This window comes from Neovison vison, chromosome 7 (assembly GCF_020171115.1).
Source record: "Neovison vison isolate M4711 chromosome 7, ASM_NN_V1, whole genome shotgun sequence".
In the NCBI taxonomy this organism is placed as follows: Eukaryota; Metazoa; Chordata; class Mammalia; order Carnivora; family Mustelidae; genus Neogale; species Neogale vison.
The window spans coordinates 146779843-146806081 of record NC_058097.1 but is presented as its reverse complement, the minus strand read 5'-3'; the positions used below and the strand labels follow the sequence as shown (position 1 = coordinate 146806081).

General features: G+C 38.1%; 1 protein-coding gene across 3 annotated transcripts in view; it reads left to right on the top strand.

Moving 5' to 3' along the window:
* The window catches only part of ACER3 (alkaline ceramidase 3), a 187046-nt gene that overhangs the window by 95383 nt on the left and 65424 nt on the right, over positions 1–26239 (top strand). For 2 of the 3 annotated variants that reach the window (XM_044258475.1, XM_044258476.1), the window contains one exon: positions 20480–20532. The exons of the other annotated variant lie outside the window; for it this stretch is intronic. In XM_044258475.1, coding sequence (XP_044114410.1) covers positions 20480–20532 — 53 coding nt within the window. The remainder of the gene's footprint in view (positions 1–20479; positions 20533–26239) is intronic. 3 annotated transcript variants of the gene reach the window in all.

The following is a 26239-nucleotide window of genomic DNA, read 5'->3' as shown; positions in this document are numbered from 1 at the left end:
TCTTTGTTTTTTTTTTTTTTTTGAAGATTTTATTTATTTATTTGACACAGAGAGAGAGATCACAAGTAGGCAGAGAGGCAGAGAAAGCAGAGGAAGCAGGCTCCCTGCCAAGCAGAGAGCCAGACGCTGGGCTCGATTCCAGGACCCTGAGACCATGACCTGAGCTGAAGGCAGAGGCTTAACCCGCTGAGCCACCCAGGCGCCCCAAGACCTTTCTTATTTCTAGAGAAAGACTTATATTGCTATATACTTCCCTCTTAGCATCACCTTTGCTGCATCCCAAAGGTTTTGAACAGTTGTGTCTTAATTTTTATTAATTATTGTTTCCATGAATTTTATTTCCTGTTTGACCCGTTCATTCTTTAGCAGGATGCTCCTTTGTGTCCATGTATGTGAGTTCTTTACAACTTTCCTCATGTGATTGAGTTCAAGTTTCAAAGCACTTTAGTCTGAAAAATATGCAGGGAATGATCCCAGTCTTACCGTACGGGTTGAGACCTGTTTTGTGACCCAGGATGTGATCTCTTCTGGAGGATGTTTTATGTGCACTAGAGAAGAATATGCATTCTGTTGCTTTATGATGGAATGGTCTGAATATACCTGTGATGTCCATCTGGTCCAGTGTGTCATACAGAGCCCTTGTTTCCTTATTGATCTTCTGCTTAGACAATCTTTCCAAAGCAGTGAGTGGGGTGCTAAAGTCCCCTGCTGTTATTGGATTACTATCTATGTGTTTCTTTAATTTTGTTATTAATTGGCTTGTATAATTTCCTGCTCCCTTGCTAGGGACATAAATATTTACAATTGTTAGATCTTTTTGTTGGATAGACCCTTTAATTATGATATTGTGTCCTTCCTCATCTCTCATTAAAACAGACTTTGGTTTAAAGTCTAATTTGTCTGAAAAAGGATTGCTGCCCCAGCTTTCTTTTGATGTTCATTAGCATGATAAATGGTTTTCCACCTCCTCACATTAAATTGGGTTTGGGGGTCTAAAATGAGTCTGTTGCAGATGGCATATCCATGGGTCTTGCTTTTTTATCTAGTTTCTGATACCTTGTGTCTTTTGATTGGGGCATTTACCCATTTACATTCAGAGTAATTACTGAATATACCATATTTATACCATTTAATATACCATATTGTAATTATATGTTTACTTTCTGACTTTTTCCTAATGTTCTTCAGTAGTTAAGAGAGAAAGTGTCAGAATATGAGGTTGGAGAGATTTAGGCAGAGGCCACATCATGCAGGGCCAGAGTAAAGAGTCTGGATTTTACTCTAAAAGCTAAGAGGGGGTGCCTGGGTGGCTCAGTGGGTTAAGCCTTTGCTTTCGGCTCAGGTCATGATCTCAGGGTCCTGGGATCGAGCCCCGCATTGGGCTCTCTGCTCAGCAGGGAGCCTGCTTCCCCCCTCCCCCTGCCTGCCTCTCTGCCTACCTGTGATCTTTCTCTCTGTCAAATAAATAAATAAAATCTTAAAAAAATAAAGATCCCCATGACTGCTTTGTGGAGAAGAAGAATGCAAGCTGGGAACCCAGTTAACAGACTTTTGCAGTGGTGTAAGTGAGAGGTAATAGTTGTTTGGACTAGGACACAGTGGAGGCTGGAGAGAAGTAGATGATTCAGGACATATTTTGGATATAGGGCCTAAGTAGATGATTCAGGACATATTTTGGATATAGGGCCTGTAGGGCTTATTAATGTGTTAAATGTGGGAGTTAAAGATTTTCAGATGACTCTAGGTTTCTAGTTTGAGCAAGTGTGTAGAGAGATGATCTAGAATTTTGTTTTTATTATGGTGAGTTTGAAATGCCTGTGAGACATTAAATGAAGGTGTTAAAATGTGTGAAATTGGAGTTCAGAGGGGGCTTTAGGCCCCATTATCCTTAAGTTGTTATTTAAAGCTATGGGAACTAATGAGATCACTCAGGGAATGAATGTAGGAAGGGAAGATGGCCAAAGATGAATATAAATTTCGTCAAGTTTGTCACCCAAAGGTAGAATCTGGCATGCAGACATCTTAATTGGCCCCTATTTAAGATTTAACCATTTTAGGAGCACTAGGGTGGCTTAGTTGTTAAGTGTCTGCCTTCAGCTCAGGTCATGATCCTGGGGTCCTGAGATTGAGCCCCACATCAGGCTCCTTGCTTGGCAGGGAGCCTGGTTCTCTCTCTCCCACTGCCCCTGCTTGTGTTCCCTCTCTTCCTGTATCTCTGTAAAATAAATAAATAAAATCTTTAAAAAAAAAAACTTAAAAATTTAACCATTTTAAAATTAGTTGCCTGTATTTGAAAATTGAGAGAATTCCCATATAAATCCAGATCTTTGTGGTGCTTGGGTGGCCCAGTTAGTCGAGTATATGCCTTAGGCTCCAGTCGTGATCCCGGGGTCCTGGGATTGAGCCCCATGTGGGACTCCCTACTCAGCAGGGCCTGGGGTTGGGGATTCTGCATCTCCCTCTCCTTCTGCCCCCCGCCCCCACTCATGCTCTCTGTCACATTCTCTCTCTCTCTCAAGTAAATAAAATCAGAAAGGAAGGAGGGAGGGAAGAAAAAGGAAGGAAGGGAGGAAGGATGAAGGAAGGAAGGAAAATCCCTGTCTTTGCCTTCTCAAGAAAGAAAAGGAAAGGAAAGGAAAGGAAAAAAAAGAAAAGGAAAGGAAAGGAAAGAAATCCCTGTCTTGCCTTCTCTGAATAATTAGAAGATGCAACATCACTGAGCCTGCATAGAGAACAATCAGTCCAAGCGATTCTCTTTAGAATGGTCTGTATAGTTGACCACAATCTCTACTGTTCCCTCATTGTTCTTCACTTCGTTATTTTACTCAAATGCCTCTCTGGGCATTTGAATTTACAGCCCCTGATTTAGACCTTAAGGGTAGAAGAAGCCAAAAAAGGAACCTAGGAAGAAGTAATCAGGAGATAAGAAAACAAGGAGAATAGAGCATAATGGAAAACTAGGTAGGAAAGTGTTTCAGTTACTAAATGCCACTTAGAGATTGAGTAAGATGAAGACAAAAAGGACTTCTACGGTGTGAATGGGTTGATGAATAGATGGGAAAGAGAGGTGAGGAAGTAGAGGTAGTTCTTTTGAAAACTCAGGAAAGTGAAGAGGTGTAGGTAATAGGGCAGAAGGGTGGTTTTTGGAGATATTAGCAAGTATGTGAACAATCTATTAGAGACATTAATGATGCAGGAGAGAAAGGTGAGAATAAATTGAAGATTTAGGAGGACAGATGATATCCTAGAGCACAAGAGCCCAGTTGGCCTTTGCTAGAAGGAGACATCCTGCTTTGGGGAAGGAAGGAGAGTGTTGGTCCTGAGGTGATGGCAATACAGAATAGTGATAGATAAAAATGAGAATATTCAGTGTTCACAAAGAGCCAGAGGATTATCTTGGGCTAAAGATTTAGACTAAATATAGACTTTTACTCATACATTCATTCATTCAAAGAGAGAGGGGAGACGGTGAGGATAGGGAAAGAGGGAGAGGGAGAGAGAATTTTAAGCTGTCTCCACAGACAGCATGTATCCTGATGCAGGTTGGTCGCTTAGTAAAGTGTTGGTTGCTTAACCAACTGAGCCACTCAGGTGGCTATATAGATTAATATAGATTTATTTAGACTTAATATTTATTTTGGAATTTAATCTGCAAAATTCTGATACTTTTCTTAAAAAGCACATAATAGTCACATACTGTCTCATAGTATTGAAAGAGAGGAGAATATTATGTTACATTTTATAGAACTGAAGGTCAGACATGTGGATTTAAGATTGCCCATTGACCAGAACTGGGGCTTCACCCCCTAGTCATCACGAGTTCCAGTCTTACCCTCTTCCTGACATACCAGTATCTCCAACTGACCTAAACTCTAAGTGAACCAGCCATATACTTTAATCTTAAGGGAACATTAATTGACTTTTTTGATCAGGTTTTAGAGAACATTGTGGTTGGAAGAATATGCTTACACTAAATTTGTTTTTTACCACCTTTGTGATTAAGAATTTAAAAAGAAAAAAACAGGACATGTTTTTGGACATGTTTCTTTTGATAGCCTTCTTAAAATCATAGAAAAGATGTTTTGTTGAGAAAAAGATAATATTGAACATCTGCAGAATATTTTTTCCTGTCTTTTCCTGAATTGAATAATAAAACCTGAAATCATACCTTGCCCTCATTTCTTATCTAATGAAAATAAATTTGAATCTTATATATGTGCCTTGTATTTCCACATCTGGCTTTTGAAAGGGTTTTATTTGGTGCCTCTAATTCTGTCTTGATTCATATTCTTACCACAAAATAATCCCTTCTTAAGTTTTGGATCAGCCTTGACTTATTAAAGTTTATACACCAGAAACGGTAGTTTCTAGGGAATAATTTCTAGATACCTGTATCTTGTCAAGACAGTTTTATGTACAGCCTTAAATGACAAACTTATTTTTCATTTTTAGATTCAAATTCATAGGGGTGCCTGGGTGGCTCAGTCTTAAGCATCTGCCTTTGGCTCAGGTCATGATCCCTGATCATGGGTCCTGGGATAAAGCCCTGCATCAGGCTTTCTGCTCAGTGGGGAGTCTGCTTCTCCCTCAGGGTCCTGGGATAAAGCCCTGCATCAGGCTTTCTGCTCAGTCGGGAGCCTGCTTCTCCCTCTCTCTCTCCCTGCCATTCCACTTGTACTCTCTCTCTGTCAAATAAGTAATACAGTCTTAAAATATATATATATATTAAGGGTGCCTGGATGGTTCAGATGGTTAAGCGTCTGCTTTCAGCTCAGGTGATGATCCCAGGGTCCTAGGATCCAGTCCCGCACTGGGCACCCTTTTCGGGCAGAACCTGCTTCTCCCTCCCCCTCTACTGCTCCCCTGCTGGTGCTCTTTCACGCTCTCCCTCTCTCTCAAATAAATAAATAAAATCTTTTAAAAAAATAAAATCTTAAAAAAATCCATATTCAGGGGAGTAGTCAAATGGCAGAGAAGTAGCAGGCTGAGACTACCTCAGCTAGCAGGAGATCAGCTAGATAGCTTATCTAAAGATTGCAAACACCTACAAATCCATCGGCAGATCGAAGAGAAGAAGAACAGCAATTCTAGAAACAGAAAAACAACCACTTTCTGAAAGGTAGGACTGGCGGAGAAGTGAATCCAAAGCGATGGGAAGATAGACCCCGGGGGGAGGGGCCAGCTCCCAACAAGCAGCGGAGCAACGGAGCACAAAATCAGGACTTTAAAAAGTCTGTTCCGCTGAGGGACATCACTCCAGAGGCTAAACCGGGGTGAAACCCACACGGGGTCAACGTGGCCTCAGGTCCCGCAGGGTCACAGAAGGATCGGGGGTGTGTGAGTGTCACAGAGCTTACAGGTATTAGAACAGGGAAGCCGGCTACAGAGACAGAGCCGACAGTGAGCTCAAAGCACGGGGTTACCTTGAACCGGTCGCAGGCTCGGTGAGCTCAGAGTGCGGCCGGAGGTCATGCAGACGGGAGTTAATGGGCGCTGTTATCTGAGGGCGCACTGAGGACTGGGGCCCTGGGCTCTCAGCTCCTCTGGGCCAGAGACCAGGAGGCCGCCATTTGTATTCCCGTCCTCCGGAACTCTAGGGAAAGCGCTCAGGGAACAAAAGCTCCTGAAAGCAAACCCGAGGGGATTACTCAGCCCGGCCCCTGGAAAGGGTGGTGCAATTCCGCCTGGGGCAAAGACACTTGAGAATCACTACACCAGGCCCCTCCCCCAGAAGATCAACAAGAAATCCAGCCAAGACCAAGTTCACCTACCAAGGATTGCAGTTCCAATACCAAGGAGAGCAGCAGAATTCCAGTGAAGGAGAAAGCAAAGCACGGAACTTTCTCCCTATGATTTCTCCCTATGGCTTTCTCCCTATGATTCTTTAGTCTTGCGGTTAGTTTAATTTTTTTTCTTTTTCATTTTTTTCTCTTCTTCTGCTAAAATTTTTTTAACTTTTACCCTTTTCTTTTTTAATGTTTTTAAACTAGTTTATCTAATATATATATATATTTTTTTCTTTTATATACTTTTCTTTATTTGTTTTCCTTTTTCAGTTCCTTTCTTTTTTTTTTTTCTTCTTTCTTTCTTTCTGAACCTCTTTTTATCCCCTTTCTCCCCCCTCACGATTTGGGATCTCTTCTGATTTGGTTAAAGCATATTTTCCTGGGGTTGTTGCCACCCTTTTAGTATTTTACTTGCCCCTTCATATACTGTTATCTGGACAAAATGGCAAGGCGGAAAAACTCACCACAAAAAAAAAGAACAAGAGGCAGTACTGAAGGCTAGGGACCTAATCAATACAGACATTGGTAATATGTCAGATCTAGAGTTCAGAATGACAATTATCAAGGTTCTAGCTGGGCTCAAAAAAGGCATGGAAGATATTAGAGAAACCCTCTCGAGATATAAAAGCCCTTTCTGGAGAAATAACTAAAATCTAACCAAGTTGAAATCAAAAAAGCTATTAATGAGGTGCAATCAAAAATGGAGGCTCTCACTGCTAGGATAAATGAGGCAGAAGAAAGAATTAGCGATATAGAAGACCAAATGACAGAGAATAAAGAAGCTGAGCAAAAGAGGGACAAACAGCTACTGGACCATGAGGGGAGAATTCGAGAGATAAGTGACACCATAAGATGAAACAACATTAGAATAATTGGGATTCCAGAAGAAGAAGAAAGAGAGAGGGGAGCAGAAGGTATACTGGAGAGAATTATTGGGGAGAATTTCCCCAATATGGCAAAGGGAACAAGCATCAAAATTCAGGAGGTTCAGAGAACGCCCCTCAAAATCAGTAAGAATAGGCCCACACCACGTCACCTAATAGTAAAATTTACCCTGAAAGCAGCCCAGGAAAAGAAGTCTGTAACATACAATGGTAAAAATATTAGATTGGCAGCTGACTTATCCACAGAGATCTGGCAGGCCAGAAAGAGCTGGCATGATATTTTCAGAGCACTAAACGAGAAAAACATGCAGCCAAGAATACTATATCCAGCTAGGCTATCATTGAAAATAGAACGAGAGATTAAAAACGTCCAGGACAAACAAAAACTGAAAGAATTTGCAAACACCAAACCAGCTCTACAGGAAATATTGAAAGGGGTCCTCTAAGCAAAGAGAGAGCCTACAAGTGGTAGATCAGAAAGAAACAGAAACAATATACAGTAACAGTCACCTTACAGGCAATACAATGGCACTAAATTCATATCTCTCAATAGTTACCCTGAATGTTAATGGGCTAAATGCCCCAATCAAAAGACACAGGGTATCAGAATGGATAAAAAAACAAAACCCATCTATATGTTGCCTCCAAGAAATTCATTTTAAGCCCGAAGACACCTCCAGATTTAAAGTGGAAAAGAGGGGGTGGAAAAGAATTTACCATGCTAATGCACATCAGAAGAAAGCAGGAGTGGCAATCCTTACATCAGATCAATTAGATTTTAAGCCAAAGACTATAATAAGAGATGAGGAAGGACACTATATCATACTCAAAGGGTCTGTCCAACAAGAAGATCTAACAATTTTAAATATCTATGCCCCCAACGTGGGAGCAGCCAACTATATAAACCGATTAATAACAAAATCAAAGAAACACATCCACAATAATACAATAATAGTAGGGGACTTTAACACTCCCCTCACTGAAATGGACAGATCATCCAAGCAAAAGATCAACAAGGAAATAAAGGCCTTAAATGTCACACTGGACTAGATGGCCAACACAGATATATTCAGAACATTTCATCCCAAAGCAATATACATTCTTCTCTAGTGCACATTCTCCAGAATAGATCACATCCTCGGTCCTAAATCAGGACTCAACCGGTATCAAAAGATTGGGATCATACCCTGCATATTTTCAGACCACAGTGCTCTGAAGCTAGAACTCAACCACAAGAGGAAGTTTGGAAAGAACCCAAATACATGGAGACTAAACAGCATTCTTCTAAAGAATGAATGGGTCAACCAGGAAATTAAAGAAGAATTGAAATAAATCATGGAAACAAATGATAATGAAAACACAACGTTTCAAAATCTGTGGGACACAACAAAGGCAGTCCTGAGAGGAAAATATATAGTGGTACAAGCCTTTCTCAAGAAACAAGAAAGGTCTCAGGTACACAACCTAACCCTACACCTAAAGGAGCAGAAAGAACAAGAAAGAAACCCTAAGCCCAGCAGGAGAAGAGAAATCATAAAGATCAGAGCAGAAATCAATGAAAGAAACCAAAAAAACCAATAGAACAAATCAACGAAACTAGGAGCTGGTTCTTTGAAAGAATTAATAAAATTGATAAACCCCTGGCCAGACTTATCAAAAAGAAAAGAGAAAGGACCCAAATAAATAAAATCATGAATGAAAGAGGAGAGATCACAACTAACACCAAAGAAATACAAACTATTATAAGAACATACTATGAGCAACTCTATGCCAACAAATTTGACAATCTGGAAGAAATGGATGCATTCCTAGAAACATATAAACCACCACAACTGAACCAGGAAGAAATAGAAAGCCTGAACAGACCCATAACCAGTAAGGAGATTGAAACAGTCATTAAAAATCTCCAAACAAACAAAAGTGCAGGGCCAGATGGCTTCCTGGGGGAATTCTACCAAACATTTAAAGAAGAGCTAATTCCTATCTCCTGAAACTGTTCCAAAAAATAGAAATGGAAGGAAAACTTCCAGATTCATTCTATGAGGCCAGCATCACCTTGATCCCAAAACCAGACAAGGATCCCATCAAAAAAGAGAGCTATAGACCAATATCCTTGATGAACATAGATGCGAAAATTTTCACCAAAATACCAGCCAATAGGATTCAACAGTACATTAAAAGGATTATTCACCACGACCAAGTGGGATTTATTCCAGAACTGCAAGGTTGGTTCAACATCCGCAAATCAATCAATGTGATACAACACATCAATAAAAGAAAGAACAAGAACCATATGATACTCTCAATAGATGCTGAAAAATCATTTGACAAAGTACAGCATCACTTCCTGATCAAAACTCTTCAAAGTGTAGGGATAGAGGGCACATACCTCAATATTATCAAAGCCATTTATGAAAAACCCACCGCAAATATCATTCTTAATGGAGAAAAACTGAAAGCTTTTCCGCTAAGGTCAGGAACAGGGATGTCCATTATCACCACTGCTATTCAACATAGTACTAGAAGTCCTAGCCTCAACAATCAGACAACAAAAAGAAATCAAAGGCATCCAGATGGCATCCAGATCGGCCAAGAAGAAGTCAAACTATCACTCTTTGCAGATGATATGATACTATATGTGGAAAACCCAAAAGACTCCACTCCAAAACTGCTAGAACTTGTACAGGAATTCAGTAAAGTGTCAGGATATAAAATCAGTGCACAGAAATCAGTTGCATTTCTCTATACCAACAACAAGACAGAAAGAAGAAAGAGAAATTAAGGAGTCAATCCCATTTACAAATTCACCCAAAACCATAAGATACCTAGGAATAAACCTAACCAAAGAGGCTAAGAATCTATTCTCAGAAAACTATAAAGTACTCATGAAGGAAATTGAGGAAGACACAAAGAAATGGAAAAATGTTCCATGCTCCTGGATTGGAAGAATAAATATTGTGAAAATGTCTATGCTACTTAAAGCAATCTACACATTTAATGCAATTCCTATCAAAGTACCATCCATCTTTTTCAAAGAAATGGAACAAATAATCCTAAAATTTATATTGAACCAGAAAAGACCTCAAATAGCCAAAGGAATATTGAAAAAGAAAGCCAAAGTTGGTGGCATCACAATTCCACACTTGAAGCTCTATTACAAAGCTGTCATCATCAAGACAGCATGGTACTGGCACAAAAACAGACACATAGATCAATGGAACAGAATAGAAAGCCCAGAAATAGACCCTCAACTCTATGGTCAACTAATCTTTGACAAAGCAGGAAAGAATGTCCACAATGGAAAAAAGACAGCCTCTTCAATAAACGGTGTTGGGAAAATTGGGCAGCCATATGCAGAAAAATGAAATTGGACCATTTCTTTACACCGCACACGAAAATAGACTCAAAGTGGATGAAGGACCTCAATGTGAGAAAGGAATCCATCAAAATCCTTGAGGAGAACACAGGCAGCAACGTCTTCGACCTCAGCCGCAGCAACATCTTCCTAGGAACATAGCCAAAGGCAAGGGAAGCAAGGGCAAAAATGAACTATTGGAATTTATCAAGATCAAAAGCTTTTGCACAGCAAAGCAAACAGTTAACAAAATCAAAAGACAACTGACAGAATGGGAGAAGATATTTGCAAACGGCCTATCAGATAAAGGACTAGTGTCCAAAATCTATAAAGAACTTAGCAAACTCAACACCCAAAGAACAAATAATCCAATCAAGAAATGGGCAGAAGACATGAACAGACATTTCTGCAAAGAAGACATCCAGATGGCCTACAGACACATGAAAAAGTGCTCCATATCACTCGGCATCAGGGAAATACAAATCAAAACTACAATGACACCATCAGGGAAATACAAATCAAAACTACAATGACACCAGTCAGAATGGCTAAAATTAACAAGTCAGGAAATGACAGATGCTGGCAAGGATGCGGAGAAAGGGGAACCCTCCTACACTATTGGTGGGAATGCAAGCTGGTGCAGCCACTCTGGAAAACAGCATGGAGGTTCCTCAAAATGTTGAAAATAGAACTTCCCTATGACCCAGCAATTGCACTACTGGGTATTTACCCTAAAGATACAAACGTAGTGATCCGAAGGGGCACATGCACCCGAATGTTTATAGCAGCAATGTCCACAGTAGCCAAACTATGGAAAGAACCTAGATGTCCATCAACAGATGAATGGATAAAGAAGATGTGGTATATATACACAATGGAATACTATGCAGCCATCAAAAGAAATGAAATCTTGCCATTTTCGACAACGTGGCTGGAACTAGAGCGTATCATGCTTAGCAAAATAAGTCAAGCAGAGAAAGACAACTATCTTATGATATCCCTGATATGAGGAAGTGGAGATGCAACATGGGAGCTTAAGTGGGTAGGAGAAGAATAAATGAAACAAGATGGGATTGGGAGGGAGACAAACCATAAGTGACTCTTAATCTTACACAAAAAACTGAGGGTTGCTGGGGGAGGGAGGGTTGGGAGAAGGTGGGAGGGGTTATGGACACTGGGGAGGGTGTGTGCTTTGGTGAGTGCTGTGAAGTGTGTAAACCTGGCGATTAACAGACCTGTACCCCTGGGGATAAAAATATATGTTTATAAAAAATTAAAAATTAAAAAAATCCATATTCATAAATAAAGTCTTTAGTAAAATAAACTATGTAATTAATAAACTAATTTTGGTGAGGCTTTAAAAATTGTTCTTTTGCTTTTGTGACATATTGGGATTTATAGCTAGAAGGGTTTTTATTCCCTTTTTCCCCATTAAAGCACATAAAGTATATCATAGTTGTCAGTACAATGTCAGTACAATGAAGTATTTTAAGAGATTCAGTTATCACTGTTAATCCTCTTGTCTCATTTCCTGTTATATATATTTGAAGTAATCTCTACACCAAGCGTGGGGCTTAAATTCACAACTCCGAGGTCAGGGGTACCGTGCTCTACCAACTGAGCCAGCGAGGCGCCTGTCATTTTCTTTCCAATATTTTTATGTATCTGGAGAGCACCTGGGTTAAGCAGTGATTAGAGGCAAGGTGATCAAAATGCTTCCTGAACTCTGTTTTGATTTCTTGTGAAATATCGGTATGTAGCTGGGTTTCCCATCTGGCTCACATTAGAGGCATGCTTTCGGGCATCCTAGTTTATTTTTCTCCTTCCCTTTGCAAACCACCTCCTGCCCTTGTTTCCTTTGCCACAGATTTCCTTAGATTCTGGTTGCAAAACCACAGTTTCATTCTTGACTAGTCCCCTTCCTTCTCCTCTCAGAAGTCCCACATCCCTTCATTAGCCAAGTCTTCAGGTTCTATCTTTGTGATCTCTAGAACAGACTCTTTCTTTCCATTTTTGTTGTCATCGTTCTAATTGAGAACCTGTATTTTCTCTCACCTAGATTTCTCCTTACTAACATCACAGGTGGCATCGGACACCATACATTTTTTCCTGAGTAAAAGTTCTGTTCCCTTGGACACATGCTGCCCTACAACTTTATCAAAATTCTGATATTTCTCTTAATTGCTTCCAGGAGTAGGTGTGACACAAGGAAAGACTTTAGGGCAGACAGACTTTGTTTCTATTCTGAGCTCTGCCACTTACTAGCTATTTGATGTTTCCAAACATCAATTTCTTTTTTCTGTACAACAATGGGAATAATAATGTGGGACTACCTTGTAGATCTTTTGAAATGTTTGGAGGTAGGGTATATACAGTACCATACCTGGCACTGGTATTACAGGTGCAAACTAAAAAACACTATATATACTACCACCTCACTTCTCTGCCTTATTTTCTCTTCCTCTCTGATACTCACTCCAGTCCTATTGAATGAAATGCTTATTGCTAAATATTATCCACATCTCCAAACCTCTACTCAAACTATACGTATGTTCTCCACATGCATATTCTCCCTCACCTTATATGTCTGCAGATCTCTCTTAAGTTCTATCTCAAATTTCACCTTGTGAGGTATACCTTTCTGTTCTTATTGTCCACATTCTACCCAAATAACATTTTTTTCCCCTCTTTGGACTCATTTCTCATATTATTTTCTTAATTCAGGGACATTCCTTACCACCCTCTACTACCAATATACATACTCTGATGGGAAGTGCTGGATCATTGAGGAGGAAGGGGAAAAAAAAATCAACCAATTAGCAAGTACTTAATAAGTGTTCTTTATATTTTCAGCACTGTGCTAAGTTCTGGAGATTCTTTGTTGTTTTTTTTAATTTTTAAAGATTTTTATTTATTTGACAGAGAGAGACACGGCAAGAGAGGGAATACAAGCAGGTGAGTGGGAGAGGGAGAAGCAGGCTTCCTGCTGAGGAAAGCTGTTGTGGGACTTGATCCCAGGACCCTTGATGACTGAGCCACCCAGGTGCCCTGGTTCTCGAGATTCTTTATTTTATTTTATTTTATTTTATTTTATTTATTTGACAGAGAGAGATCACAAGTAGGCAGAGAGACAGAGAGAGAGAGGAGGAAGCAGGCTCCCTGCTGAGCAGAGAGCCCGATGCAGGACTCGATCCCAGGATCCTGAGATTATGACCTGAGCCAAAGGCAGCAGCTTAACCACTGAGCCACCCAGGTGCCCCTGGTTCTGGAGATTCTTTAGTGAACTGTAGAGACCTGGACCATGCCTTTATGAATTTTAGAATTTAGGAGTGATCTTTGGCTTTTGATGCTCAGGAAAATCATTGGCAAGCCTTTAAAATACAGATACCAGAGTATGCACTGAATCAGGAGTTTCTAGAACAGGGGCCTCTAGGTAAAATAGAGTTCTCCAAGTCTAGTAACTACTGGCCTAGCCAAACACTATTTCTTACATGCCTAGAATGGTTATTTTAATGAGGAGGAAGCAGAGGAAGATTTGGCTTAGGAGGTGACATTTAATATAGATAAGGGATATACCCTGACTGAAGTATTAAGTGTATCGAATATACTCATGGTTCATAAAAATAATTTTATATATACACACACATTTCTATACACACACACACACATATATGTGGATATAGATATCAAAATGTTAGAAATGGTGATTCTGGGGCACCTGGGTGGCTCTGTCAGTTAAATGTCTTCCCTTGGCTCAGGTCATGATCTCAGTCATGGGATCGAGCCCCACATTGGGCTCCCTGCTCAGCTTCTCCCTCTCCCTCTGCCTGCTACTCCCCCTGCTTGTACTCTTTCTCTGTCAAATAAATAACTAAATAAAATCTTAAAAAAAGAGAGAGAGAGAGATGGTGATTTTGAGAAGAACATACACAGCAGTTTATTATTCTTTAAACATTTCTGAAGTTTGAAAGTATTTGAAAAGAAGAAGCTAATAGGAATGAACAAAAATTAATTGGGTCTAGAAATTGTGTGAGATTTCATTTTTTAAAGGTTTGTTTTGTTTTGTTTAGTAATCTCTACACTCATTGTGGGGCTCAAATTCACTACCCCAAGATTAGTAGTCTTGTGCTCTTCCAACTAAGCCAGCCATGTGCCCCAAAGTTGTATAACATTTCAGTAAGCAGAGACATAGATTATAGAATTGATGGCAGAGTGTAAGTATTCCAGGCTGAAAGGACAGGGTAATCACAAGACCAGCAAAGGCAGAGAAGACTAGAAGTTGATAGTGTGAGGTAAAAAACCAATCAGGTAAGCAGTCAGGTGTGACTGAACTACAAGTTGCAATAAAAGAAATGAGTGGAGCCAGATTATGAAGCTCCATGTATGCCTTGCAAGTTTAGTCTTTATCATTTAAACTAGTGGTTGCCAAGTAGAATGCCCATAGCCCAAGTAGTAAGGAAAATGATCTGTTGAAGTATACCAAGAAAACTTTGTAACTTCTGTTTGAATATATGTTACCTCTTTTTTACCTCATCTAAATTTCTATTTTATGTGTTTTTAAAAAATATGTATATACAGTTTACAAATAAATATCATATATGGGATTGCTAAAAATTTTTTTTGTTTTTATTAAAGTTGAGAGATCACTCCTTTAGACATTTTCCTGTATTGTGATTACAGCAATATCTTTAAAAATGCAAAACTAACTAGTCCCTGTATGTATGCATGTGTATACGTGTGTATATATACATTTGGGTATATGTTTATAGGCTTTTAACAACTTAGTCTTTAGGTTAAAGTCCAAATCTGAATCAGATTTTTTTTTAAAGATTTTATTTATTTATTTGACAGACAGAGAAATCACAAGTAGGCAGAGCGGGGGTGGGGGGGGGGAAGCAGGCTCCCTGCTGAGCAGAGAGCCTGATGGAGGGCTTGATCCCAGGACCCCGGGATCAGGACCTGAGCTGAAGGCAGAGGCTTTAACCCACTGAGCCTCCCAGGCACCCTGATTGAGAAGAGCTTTTAAAGTCACACTTAAATCTGATTTAGAGGACGCCTGGGTGGCTCAGTGGGTTAAAGCCTCTGCCTTCAGCTCGGGTCATTATCTCGGGTTCCTGGGATCCAGCCCCACATTGGGCTCTCTGCTCAGCAGGGAGCCTGCTTCCCCGCACCCCTGCCTGCCTCTCTGCCTACTTATGAACTATGTTAAATAAATAAATAACATCTTTTTAAAAAAAATAAATAAAACCTCTTTTCAGTCTACTGCCTACAAATCATACCAGTCTACTCACTGCATCCTTATTTCAGCATTGTTCTTGGTGTAAGCCAAGGTCTTTCAGTTTTTTTAATGCACTACTTTGCCTTTACATCTGCAGGATGCTTCTACATAGAATGGTCTCATTTGTTTAAAAAAAAATCCTTTTACTTGCTTAACTCCAGTTTACTCTTCAAGCCCTATCTTATTTGTTACTTCCCAGGGTAGCCCTCTTCTGATTCCCCAGATGGGGTTATAGCCCCTGTGTATAGACTCCCAAGTTCTGAAAAGGCCACTTTCATATTTTTAATGGCTTAAAGTTCTGAGGACAGGAACCTTATCTTTCTTGTTCACTCATTTATCCCAGAGGAAATGCTTGGAATGTTGTTGAGGGCCCAGTAAATATTTGTTCAAAAGGAAATGGGCTTGTGTAGCAGCATTAGTGGTGGGAATGCAAAATGGTATAGCCACTTTGGAAGACAGCTTGACAGTTTTTTACAAAATTAACTATGCTCTCACCATATGATTCAGCAGTCACACTTCTTGATATTTACCTAAAGGATTGAAAGCTTATCTTCACAGAAATACCTGCACTTAGGTGTTTATAGCAGCTTTATTTACAAGGCTTTGCTTGGAAGCAACTTAGATGTCCCTTAGTAGCTAAGTGAATAGGTAAACTGTTAGACCTTTAGATAATGAAATATTTATTCAGTGCTATAAAGAATTGAAGTATCAAGCAATGAAAAGACAAGAAGGAACCTTAAATGCCTATTACTAAGAGAAAGAGTACTTATTGCTAACTGAAAAAGCTACATACTGTATGATTCCAAGTATATAATATTCTGCAAAAGGCAGAACTATGGAGACAGTATAAAAAGATCAGTGGTTGCCAGGGTTCAGATAGAGAGGTGGAGGGGCGCCTGGGTGACTCAGTGGGTTAAAGCCTCTGCTTTCAGCTCAGGTCATGATCCCAGGGTCTTGGGATCGAGCCCTGCATTGGGCTCTTTGCTCAGCAGGGAGCCTGCTTCCCCTACCTCCTGCCTGCCTCTCTGCCTACTTGTGATCTCTGTCTGTCAAATAAATAAATAAAATCTTAAAAAAAAAAGATGAAATGGCAAAGCAAAGAGAATTTAGGGTAATGAAACTATTCTGTATAATGATGAATACAAGTCATTATAAGTTTGTCCATATCCAATAGTGAACCATAAAATGTAAGCTGTGGACTTTGGGTGATAATGATAGACCAATGTAGGTACGTTAGTTGTAACAAATGTACCATTGTGGTAAGGGATCTTGATAGTGAGGGAGGCTGTGCATGTGAGGAGTTAGGGTTTGTTTGGAAAATCTTTGTACCTCAATTTTGCTGTGAACCTAAAACTGCTTTTTAAAAAACCATTAAAATATAGGCAAATCTATAATATAGAACATTCTACAAGAAAAAAAGAGAGGGGTATGCAGCCATCATTAGGGAAATGCTAATCAGAACCACAGTGAATACCACTTCAATACATTAGGATGGCTATAATCAGAAAGACAGCCAATAACAAGTATTGGGAGGATGTGGAGGAATTCATATATTGCTCATGGGAGTGTAAAATGATACAGCTGCTTTTGAAAAACACTTTGGCATTTCTTCAGAATGCTAAACACAGAGTTAACATATGACCCACAAATTCCACTCCTAGGTATATATGCCCAAGAAATATGAAACCAAGTCTGCACAAAAACTTGTATGTGAATGTTCATAGAAGTGTTATTCAAAATAGTCAAAATGTGGGAAGAAACCTAGATGTCTATACTAGCTCGAGCTGCCATAACAGAATACCATAGCTAGGGTGGCTTGAACAACAGACATTTATCTTCCACAGTTCTGGAGTCTGGAAAGTCCAGCATTAAGGTACTGGCTGATTTAGTTCCTGGTGAGATATTGGCTTGCAGCTGCCTTCTTCATGTCCTCACATGGCCTCTCATGACTCACGCAGGAAGATTGAGAGTGTGGTCCAATCTTTTCCTCGTCTTCTAAGGACACTCATCCCATCATGGGGCCCTACCTTCATGACCTCATCTAAATCTAATTACCTTCATTGTGTTTGTGTGTGTGTGTGTGTGTTTTTAAAGATTTTATTTATTTATTTGACAGAGTGAGAGAACACAAGCAGGGGCAACAGTGGGGAGAAAGAGAGATAGAAGCAGACTCCCTGCCAAGCAGGGAGCATGATGTGGGACTCAATCCCAGGACCCTGGGATCATGACTTGAGCCCATGGCAGACGCCTAACCATCTGAGCCACTCAGGTGCCCCCCTAATTACCTTCTAAAGGTAATTATTGATATATGCTATAATATGAATGAGCCTTGAAAATATGCTGAGTGAAAGAAACCAGACAGAAAAGATTGCATATTGTATGATTCTATTTATATGAAAAGTCCAGAACAGGCAAGTCTATAGAGACAGAAAATACATTAGTGGTTGTCTAGGGTTGAAGAGTAGGGAGTTTTGAAGAGAAATAGGGAGTGACTACAAATAGGTATGAGATTTCTCTTTGGGATGATGAAACTGTTCTAAAATTAGATAATGATGATGGTTGTACAGTCTGAACATTTAAAAACAATTGAATTGTGCACCTTAAGTAAATTAATTTTATAGTATGTGAATTATCTCAATAAAGCTGATAAATTTTAGCAAAAATCGTTGGCTTACTTTAAAGTGAGAAAACATTGAGTAGAGAAAGGTGATGCTCTTCTATTACATTTCTTTGCATTCTTAAGTAGATTGTTGAAGTAAGTTGTAGAGAACTCTGAAAGTCAGGCTTTTAATGATATATAATAAAGAGTACAAGAGAATATTTGAAAAGGTTTGTACCAAAACAGTTCTTGAGTAGAGCACAATTAAGTGGCCAGTCTGCTTTTCAGAATGAGTAGTCATCCCACTGCATTTAAAAATTTTTTTTAATTTCATAGTATATTATGTGACTTTAACTCACAGAGTTTGTGGACTTCCCCCTCCCTTGCATTAATTTATCCACCTTTGCACTTTCTAATATCTTCTTTGGAAAAAAGACATCAACCATTTTGCTTCCTATTTTTTTTTTTTTAAGATTTTATTTGTTTGAGGGAGAATGAGCACGAGAGAGAACACAAGCAGGGGCAGAGGGAAAGGGAGAAGTGCAGTAAGCCCAATGTGGGGCTCAATCCCAGGACTTTGGAATCATGACCTGCTGAAGGCAGATGCTTAACTGATTGAGCCACCTACCCCTGCTTCCTCATTTCTTTAGTAAAATAAGTGCAGTAACTGTTTACTGTCATCTGTCATCTCATGTTAAACAGCAAAAATAATGTGATAATATATTTAGTGGTTTTTTTTGTTGTTGTTGTGTTTTTTTTGTTGTTGTTGTTTTTGTTTTTTTGTTTTTTGTTTTTTTTAAAGCAGGAATAATGGAACACTCTTGGTTTCTGCTCAGGTCATGATCTCAGGGTTGTGAGATTGGGCCCTGTGTTGGACGTTGTGCTCAACTTGGAGTCTTGAGGTTCTCTCCCTTTTCCTCTGACCCTTCTGATTGTGCTCTCTCTCTCAAATAAGCAAATCTTTAGGGGGAAAAAAAAAAAGTAACAAGGGATACATGGGTGGCTCAGTCGGTTAAGTGTCCAATTCTTGGTTCTGGCTTAGGTCATGATATTCAGGTGATGGTCTCAAGCCTGTACCATACTCCACACTCACCTTGGCGTATGCTTGAGATTCTCTCCCTCTTCCTCCTCTGCTCCACCCCCTACTGGTGTTGCACGTGCATGCTCTCATAATTAATTAATTAATTAATTAATTGAAATCTTTTTTGGAAAGTAAGAGTACAAATTATTTGGTGATACCTCCGTTTACCATGTTTGTTGGGCCAACTCTTATACATCCTTAAGGCTAACTCCTGTGGTTCTTTTTCTTTGTCTTTCATAAGTGCCCTCTACTGTGCTCCCATGGTACTCTGTATATCTCTTTATCTTATCTCTACCTACTGGCTTCTTCTCTGCCTGTCTCTTCCATTAGACTATATGCTTCATTAAGGCAAATGATTGGATCTTATCTTTGTACTGTAACTGAGTTTGGCAAATAGGATTTGTTGTTTGTTGAATTGAACTTAATGTGGAACCCTTTTTGCTAGGTGTAATAGGGACCGATACTTGGTTAGCTAATTTCTAAAAATTCAAAACAATTATTATAAAATTACCTACGTATACCTACGTATATACCTACGTATATACCTACCTTAAATTTTTATTTTATTAAAACATAGTTATATAATCTTTGACAATTATTTGATATATGACGTGGTCTTGGGATCCTAATTATAGTTTTTCTTAGCCTTACTTGCATTAAAAAATAAGAAGTTTTTAAAAACCCTAAAATGAAAGTTTATTTAAAATAGAGGCACTTGGGAAGAACTTGGAGAACTAAATATGGAATCTTTAGATTTTTACTATTTTTTTTCTCAATCTAACAGGTGTCTTACCCACAGTTAATTCAATGGCAGTATTTATTAGCAACTCTCTTTTATTGAGTCTGTTTTAAGCATTTTAAATAGTTTTTGTAGAAACAAGAGCTCACTTTTTGCAGTCATATTTCTGATAACTAAATGCAGTGGCAGTAACAGGTTTGGGAACAAACATAACTGTCTAGCTCTTAGTAAGTATATACAATTCAAGTATCTACAATTCAACAATTCAAAAGTATACAATTCAGCTATTTGGATAAAAGTACTAGAGTAGCTAACTAGCTATAATCATCATCCTGTAATATTGAAGCTGTAAAGCTTATCGTGAGAGGCAGACAGTCTCTCCTTTGCTGTCCTGTCCACCACTCCCTTGCAGTGTAGTCAACAAACTTCTGTCTCTGTTAAAATAAAAGAAGGCTTATCCTGAGTACCAGGTAGTATATTTTACAGAAAGAATGGAAAATACTGTTTAATCCAGTGAATCCACTTAGTGGAGGGAATTTATGAGAATTTATACTATACTTGGTTTTTTTTTCCTATACCAGAATTTCATCAGTTATAGAACTTACTCAGAGTCTGCTGTACTCTGCCAAAGATTTTATAAGTTTTGTTCTTAAAATTCAGTGCTTTGCATTGTCTTACTATCTTCTCACGTAACTCTGGCCAGCCCCAAAGAATTTTATGCTAATCGTCTTTTTTTATTTGTTTGTTTTAATTTCAGTGGTAGGAATGGGATCCTGGTGCTTCCACATGACTCTGAAATATGAAATGCAGGTCAGTAATGACAAAATTAACTAAATGCTTATTTCTCTTCACCCAGAGACACTTAAGATTTGAGGAAACAGTACATTACTAGAGGGTGCTATTGAAATAAGAGACTGAAGGGGAAAAAGGGATTACATCTCTGGAGCTTTTACTTCAGGCCAGAGGATTGAAATTGACTAATAAAGAGGTGAGCAAATAAGTTAGTTGCCCATGCAGAAAACAAGTGAGAGCACTATAGGTTTTGAGCTCCTTTGTGCAAACATATGTATAATGTTAGCACAGGATTAGGGAGTAGAGACACCTGGAGACATTTTAAAAAGACAGTTCACTAAGATAATATATTCTTTGATGCCTATTTTTCCTTGTGTCTCTTTTATGGCATCCATTTGAATGGATGGTTCCTTTAGTTAGCAAAGTTTAGAGCTATGCAAGGATTTTTATTTACTGTCCTTACTCTCGGAGGCCATACAAAAGTTCTCAGTCTTTTGACCTCTTTATTCCCTATTGCTAACCCAGAAGCTCATAGAACAGCACTGTCCAGTAGAAATATAATGTGAGTATATATGTAATTTAAATTTTTTTTGGTAATCACATTAAGGAAGGCCATGTTGAAAAGAAATTGGTGAAATTAATTGTAATAATATATTTTATTTAACCCAATATATTCAAATATTATTTCAACATGTAATCAGTATAAAAATTTATTATTGAAATGTTTCATGTCTTGAAATAAGGTGTATATCTCAATTTAAATTAGGTTTATTTCCAGTGCTCAGTAGCCATATAAGGCTGGTGGCTACTAATTGGAGAGTGCTATTCCAGAAGGATGTGTTAATTATTAATTACAGTTATTTAAATGTATAGGAATTAATTCTTAGGAATGATTCTGATATTGAACACATATTTATAATAAATAATAAAATACCAGAGAACTGTTTGAGATTTAAGGAAACCAAAGAGACATGACAACTAAATAGAAAGTGTGATTCTGGACTGGATGGTTTTGTGTGTGTGTGTGTGTGTGTGTGTGTGTGTATGCTTACATTTATGGTATTATTGGGATACTTAGAAAAACTTAAATGAGGTCTGAGGATTATATGGTAGTAGTAAATCAGTGTTAATATCCTGATTTTGTTGGTAGTATTGTGGCTATGTAGATGAATATCTTTTTTTAAAGATTTTATTCATATGCCATAAAATTAACCATTTTAAAGTATGTAAGTTAATTGTTTTAAGTACATTTACAAAATTGTGAAGCTATCACCATTATCTAATTACAGAACATTTTCATCACCCCAAAGAGAAACCTCATGCCCATTAACTCTCCCTCCTCATTACTCCTTCCACCTTGCCTCTGACAACTACTAAACTACTCCCTGTCTCTGTGGATTTGCCTATTCTGGACATTTCATAGCAGTGGGTCATACAGTGACCTGTTATGTCTAGCATCTTTGACTTAGGCTGAATAATATTCCCTTACATAGATATACCAATTTGGTTTATTCATTTACCAATTAATGGACTTTGGGTTGTTTCCATTCTTTGGCTTTTATGCATAATGCTTCTGTGAACATTGGTGTGCAAGTTTTTGTGTGGATATATGTTTTCTGTTATTTCAGATATATAGTTATTAGAAATGGAATTGCTAGGTCACATGGTAATTCTGCATTTAACTTTTTTTAAGTTAAAAAAAAGTATTGTTTTGCATTTTACCTTTTGAGGAGCTACCGGACTGTTTTTCAAAGTGGCAAATTTTTTCAAAATTCCCACCAGCAATTTCCTTGATATCCTTGCCAGTACTGGTGATTGTCCTTCTTTTAGATTATAGCCACCTTGCTGGATATGAAGTGATATCTTATTGTGGTTCTGATTTATATTTCCCTAGTGACCAGTGATGTTGAACATTTTTCATGTGCTTATTGCCCATTTGTAATCTTCATGGAAGAAATGTCTGTTCAGATCCTTCTCCCATTTTTAAAATGGGTTATTTGCCTTTTTAATCATTGTGTTGTAAGAGTACTTTATATATTTTGGGTACTAGACCCTTACTGAATACATAGTTTTCAATTTTCTTCCATTCTGGGCTTTTTTTTTTTTCATTTTCTTAACATCCTTTGAAGCAAAAAAGTTTTTTTGATTTTGTTGAAATCCATTGTTTTTTCTTACGTTGCTTGTGTGGTTTTTTTGTTTTGTTTTAGTTAGGTTTTGGTTTTTCAGGGAGAGAGTGTGCAGGGGGAGGGAGAGAAAGAATCTTAAGTGGGCTCTGCACTAGGCTCGATCTCGTGACCCTGAGATCATGACCTGAGCCAAAATCAAGAGTTAGATGCTTAACCAACTGAGCCACCCAGGCACCCCATGTTGCTTGTGCTTTTGATATCATATCTAAGAAACCATTGCTTAATCCAAGATCATGAAGGTTTATACCTATATTTTCTTCTTTTTTTTTTTTAAGATTTTATTTATTTATTCAACAGAAAGAGGGAGAGAGAGAGAACACAAGAGGGTGAGTGGCAGGCAAAGGGAGAGGGAGAAGCAGGCTTTCTGCTGAGCAGGGACACAGGACTCAATAGGAGGACCCCGGGATAATGACCTGAGCTGAAGACAGTTGCTTAACCAACTGAGCCACCCAGGCGCCCCATATGTTTTCTTCTAAGACCTTTATAGTTTTAGCTCTTATAGTTCAGTCTTTGGTCTATTTTTTTTTTAATTCCAGTATAATTGGCATAAAATATTATATCAGTTTCAGGTATATAGTGATTGAACAAATCTATATATTATTCATTGTTTATCATAATAAGTGTACTCTTAATCCCCTTCATCTATTTCACCCATCTACCCACTCTTCTCCCTCTGGCAACCACCAATTTGGTTTCCATATTTAAGAGTCTTTTTTTGTCTCTTTATTTCTTTGTTTTGTTTCTTAAATTCTACCTTTGAGTAAAATCATGATATTTACATTTCTTTTATATATTTCACTTAACATTATACCGTCTAGATCCATTTGGGTTACTGCAAGTGGCAATGTTTCGTTCTTTTTTTTTTTTTTTTTTAAGATTTTTATTTATTTATTTGAGAGAGAGAGACAGTGAGAGAGAGCATGAGCGAGGAGAAGGTCAGAGAGCGAAGCAGACTCCCCATGGAGCTGGGAGCCTGATGTGGGACTCGATCCTGGGACTCCAGGATCACGCCCTGAGCCGAAGGCAGTCGTCCAACCAACTGAGCCACCCAGGCGTCCCTGTTTTGTTCTTTTTATGACTGACATCTTATTTATCCATTCATCTGTGAATGAACACTTGGGTTGCTTCGTATCTTGGTTATTATAAATAATGCTGCGGTAGACATAGTGGTGCATGTATCTTTTCAAATTAATGTTTTCATTTTCTTTGGGTAAATACCCAGTAGTTGAACTACTGGATCACATGGCAATTCTGTTTTAACTTTTTTGAGGAACCTCTGTACTGTTCCACAGTGGCTGTACAGTTTGCATTTCCCAACAGTGCATGAGGGTTCCTTTTTCTCCACATCCTTGCCAATACCCCTTGTTCCCTGTGTTCTTAAATTTAGCCATTCTGCAGATCTGAGGTGATACTGCATTGTGGTTTTGATTTGCATTTCCCTGATGATGAGTGATGTTGAACACTTTTTATGTTTGTTAGCCATCTGTATGTTTTCTTTGGAGAAATGTCTGTTCATATCCTATGCCCATTTTTTACTTGGAATTTTTTTGGTGTTGAGTTGTGTAAGTTCTTTATACACTTTGGATACTAACCTGTTACTAGGCATATCATTTGCAAATATCTTCTCCCATTCAATAGGTTATCTTTTAGTTTTGTTGGTTATTTCCTTTGCTATGCAGAAGCTTTTAGTTTTGATAATAGTCCCAATAGTATTTTAGTTATTATTTATTTATAGTTATTTGCTTTTGTTTTCCTTGCCTTAGGAGATATATCTAGAAAAATGTTGCTGTGGCTGATACTGCTTGTGCTCTCTTTTAGGATTTTTATGGTTTCAGGTCTCATATTTAGGTCTTTAATCCATTTTGAGTTTATTTTTGTGTATGGTATAGAAAGTGATCTAGTTTTGTTCTTTTGCATGTAGCTGTCCAGTTTTCCCAGCATCATTTGTTGAAGAGGTTGTCTTTCTGCCTTTGCATATTCTTGTCTCCTTTGTCATAGATTAATCAACCAGATAATCATGAATTTATTTCTGGCCTGTCTATTCTGTTCCCTGATCTATGGGTCTATTTTTTTTTTCTTGCCAATACCATACTGTTTTGATTACTGTCTCTTTGTGTAGTATATCTTGAAATCTGGGATTAAGATATCTCTAGTTTTGTCCCCCCTCCCCCCCAAGATTGCTTTGGCTATTCAGGGTCTTTTGTGGTTCCATACAAACTTAAGGATTATTTGTTCTAGTTCTGTGAAAAATGCTGTTGATATTTTGGTAGGGATTGCATTAAATCTATAGATCGCTATAGGTAGTATGGACTTTTAAACAGTATTTGTTCTCCTGATTCTTTAATCCATTTTAAATAATTTTTTTAATGTGATATGTGGTCTGGGTTTAACTTCATTCTTTTGCATGTGGATATCCGTTACCCCATAATCATTCATTGAAAAGAATGTTCTTTACCCATTCAGTTGTGTTGGCACCCCTGTTTATGATGGTCAAGCAATCATAAGTGTATGAATTTATTTCTTGATTCTCAGTTAAACTCTCAGTTCTGTTCCATTGACCTGTATGTCTTTACTTACGCCAGTGCTAGTACCACACAGCCTTGATTACTGTAGATTTGTAGTAAGTTTTGAAATTGGGATCTGTGAGACCTCCAGATTTGCCCCTTTTAAAAAAAATTCTTTAGGCATTTCCATGTGAATTTTAGGATCAGCTTTTCAATATCTGCAAAAATTAGCTGGGATTTTGAAAGGAATTCCATTGAATCCATAGAGTACTTTGGAGAGTATTGCTATCTTTATTTTTTTCTTTGTATTTACTTTTATTTTGCATATGATCTACAATAAACATTATTTTGGTAATAAAATATTTTAAAACTTAAGTTAGATGATTTTTTTTGCTAATTTGTAACTTTATGAGTAGTATTGCTATCTTCAGTATTGTCTTTCAATCCATGAACATAGGATATCTTCCCATTTATTAAGTCTCTTGTTTCTTTCAATGATGTTTTATAGTTTGTGTGCAAATCTTGACTTGTTAAATGTATTCATAAGTATTACAGTTTTTGATGGTATTGTAAATGAAATTTTCTTAATTTCATTATTTTGATTTCTCATGCCTAATTTATAGAAATAACAATGATTTTTGCATATTGTTATTGTATCCTGCAACTTTGCTGAACTTTTTTACCTGTAGTAATTTTGTGTGTGTGCATATGTGGATTTGTTAGGGCTTTCTGTGTACACAATCATGTCATATGCAAGTAGGGATCATTATATGTCTTCCTTATCAATTGGATGCCTTTTACTTATTTTTCTTGCCTAGTTGCCCTAAATAGAACTTTCAGTACACTGTTGAATGGAAGTGGAGAGACCAGATATCCTTGTTTTGTTCCTGATCTTAGGAAAAAAGCTTTTAGTTTTTCACCATTGATTACATTATCAGCTGGAGTTTTGTATGGATGCCCTTTTTAAGTCTGAGGAAGTTCCCTTCTATTCCTATTTTGTTGAGTGTTTTTATCAAGAAAAGATGTTCGAATTTT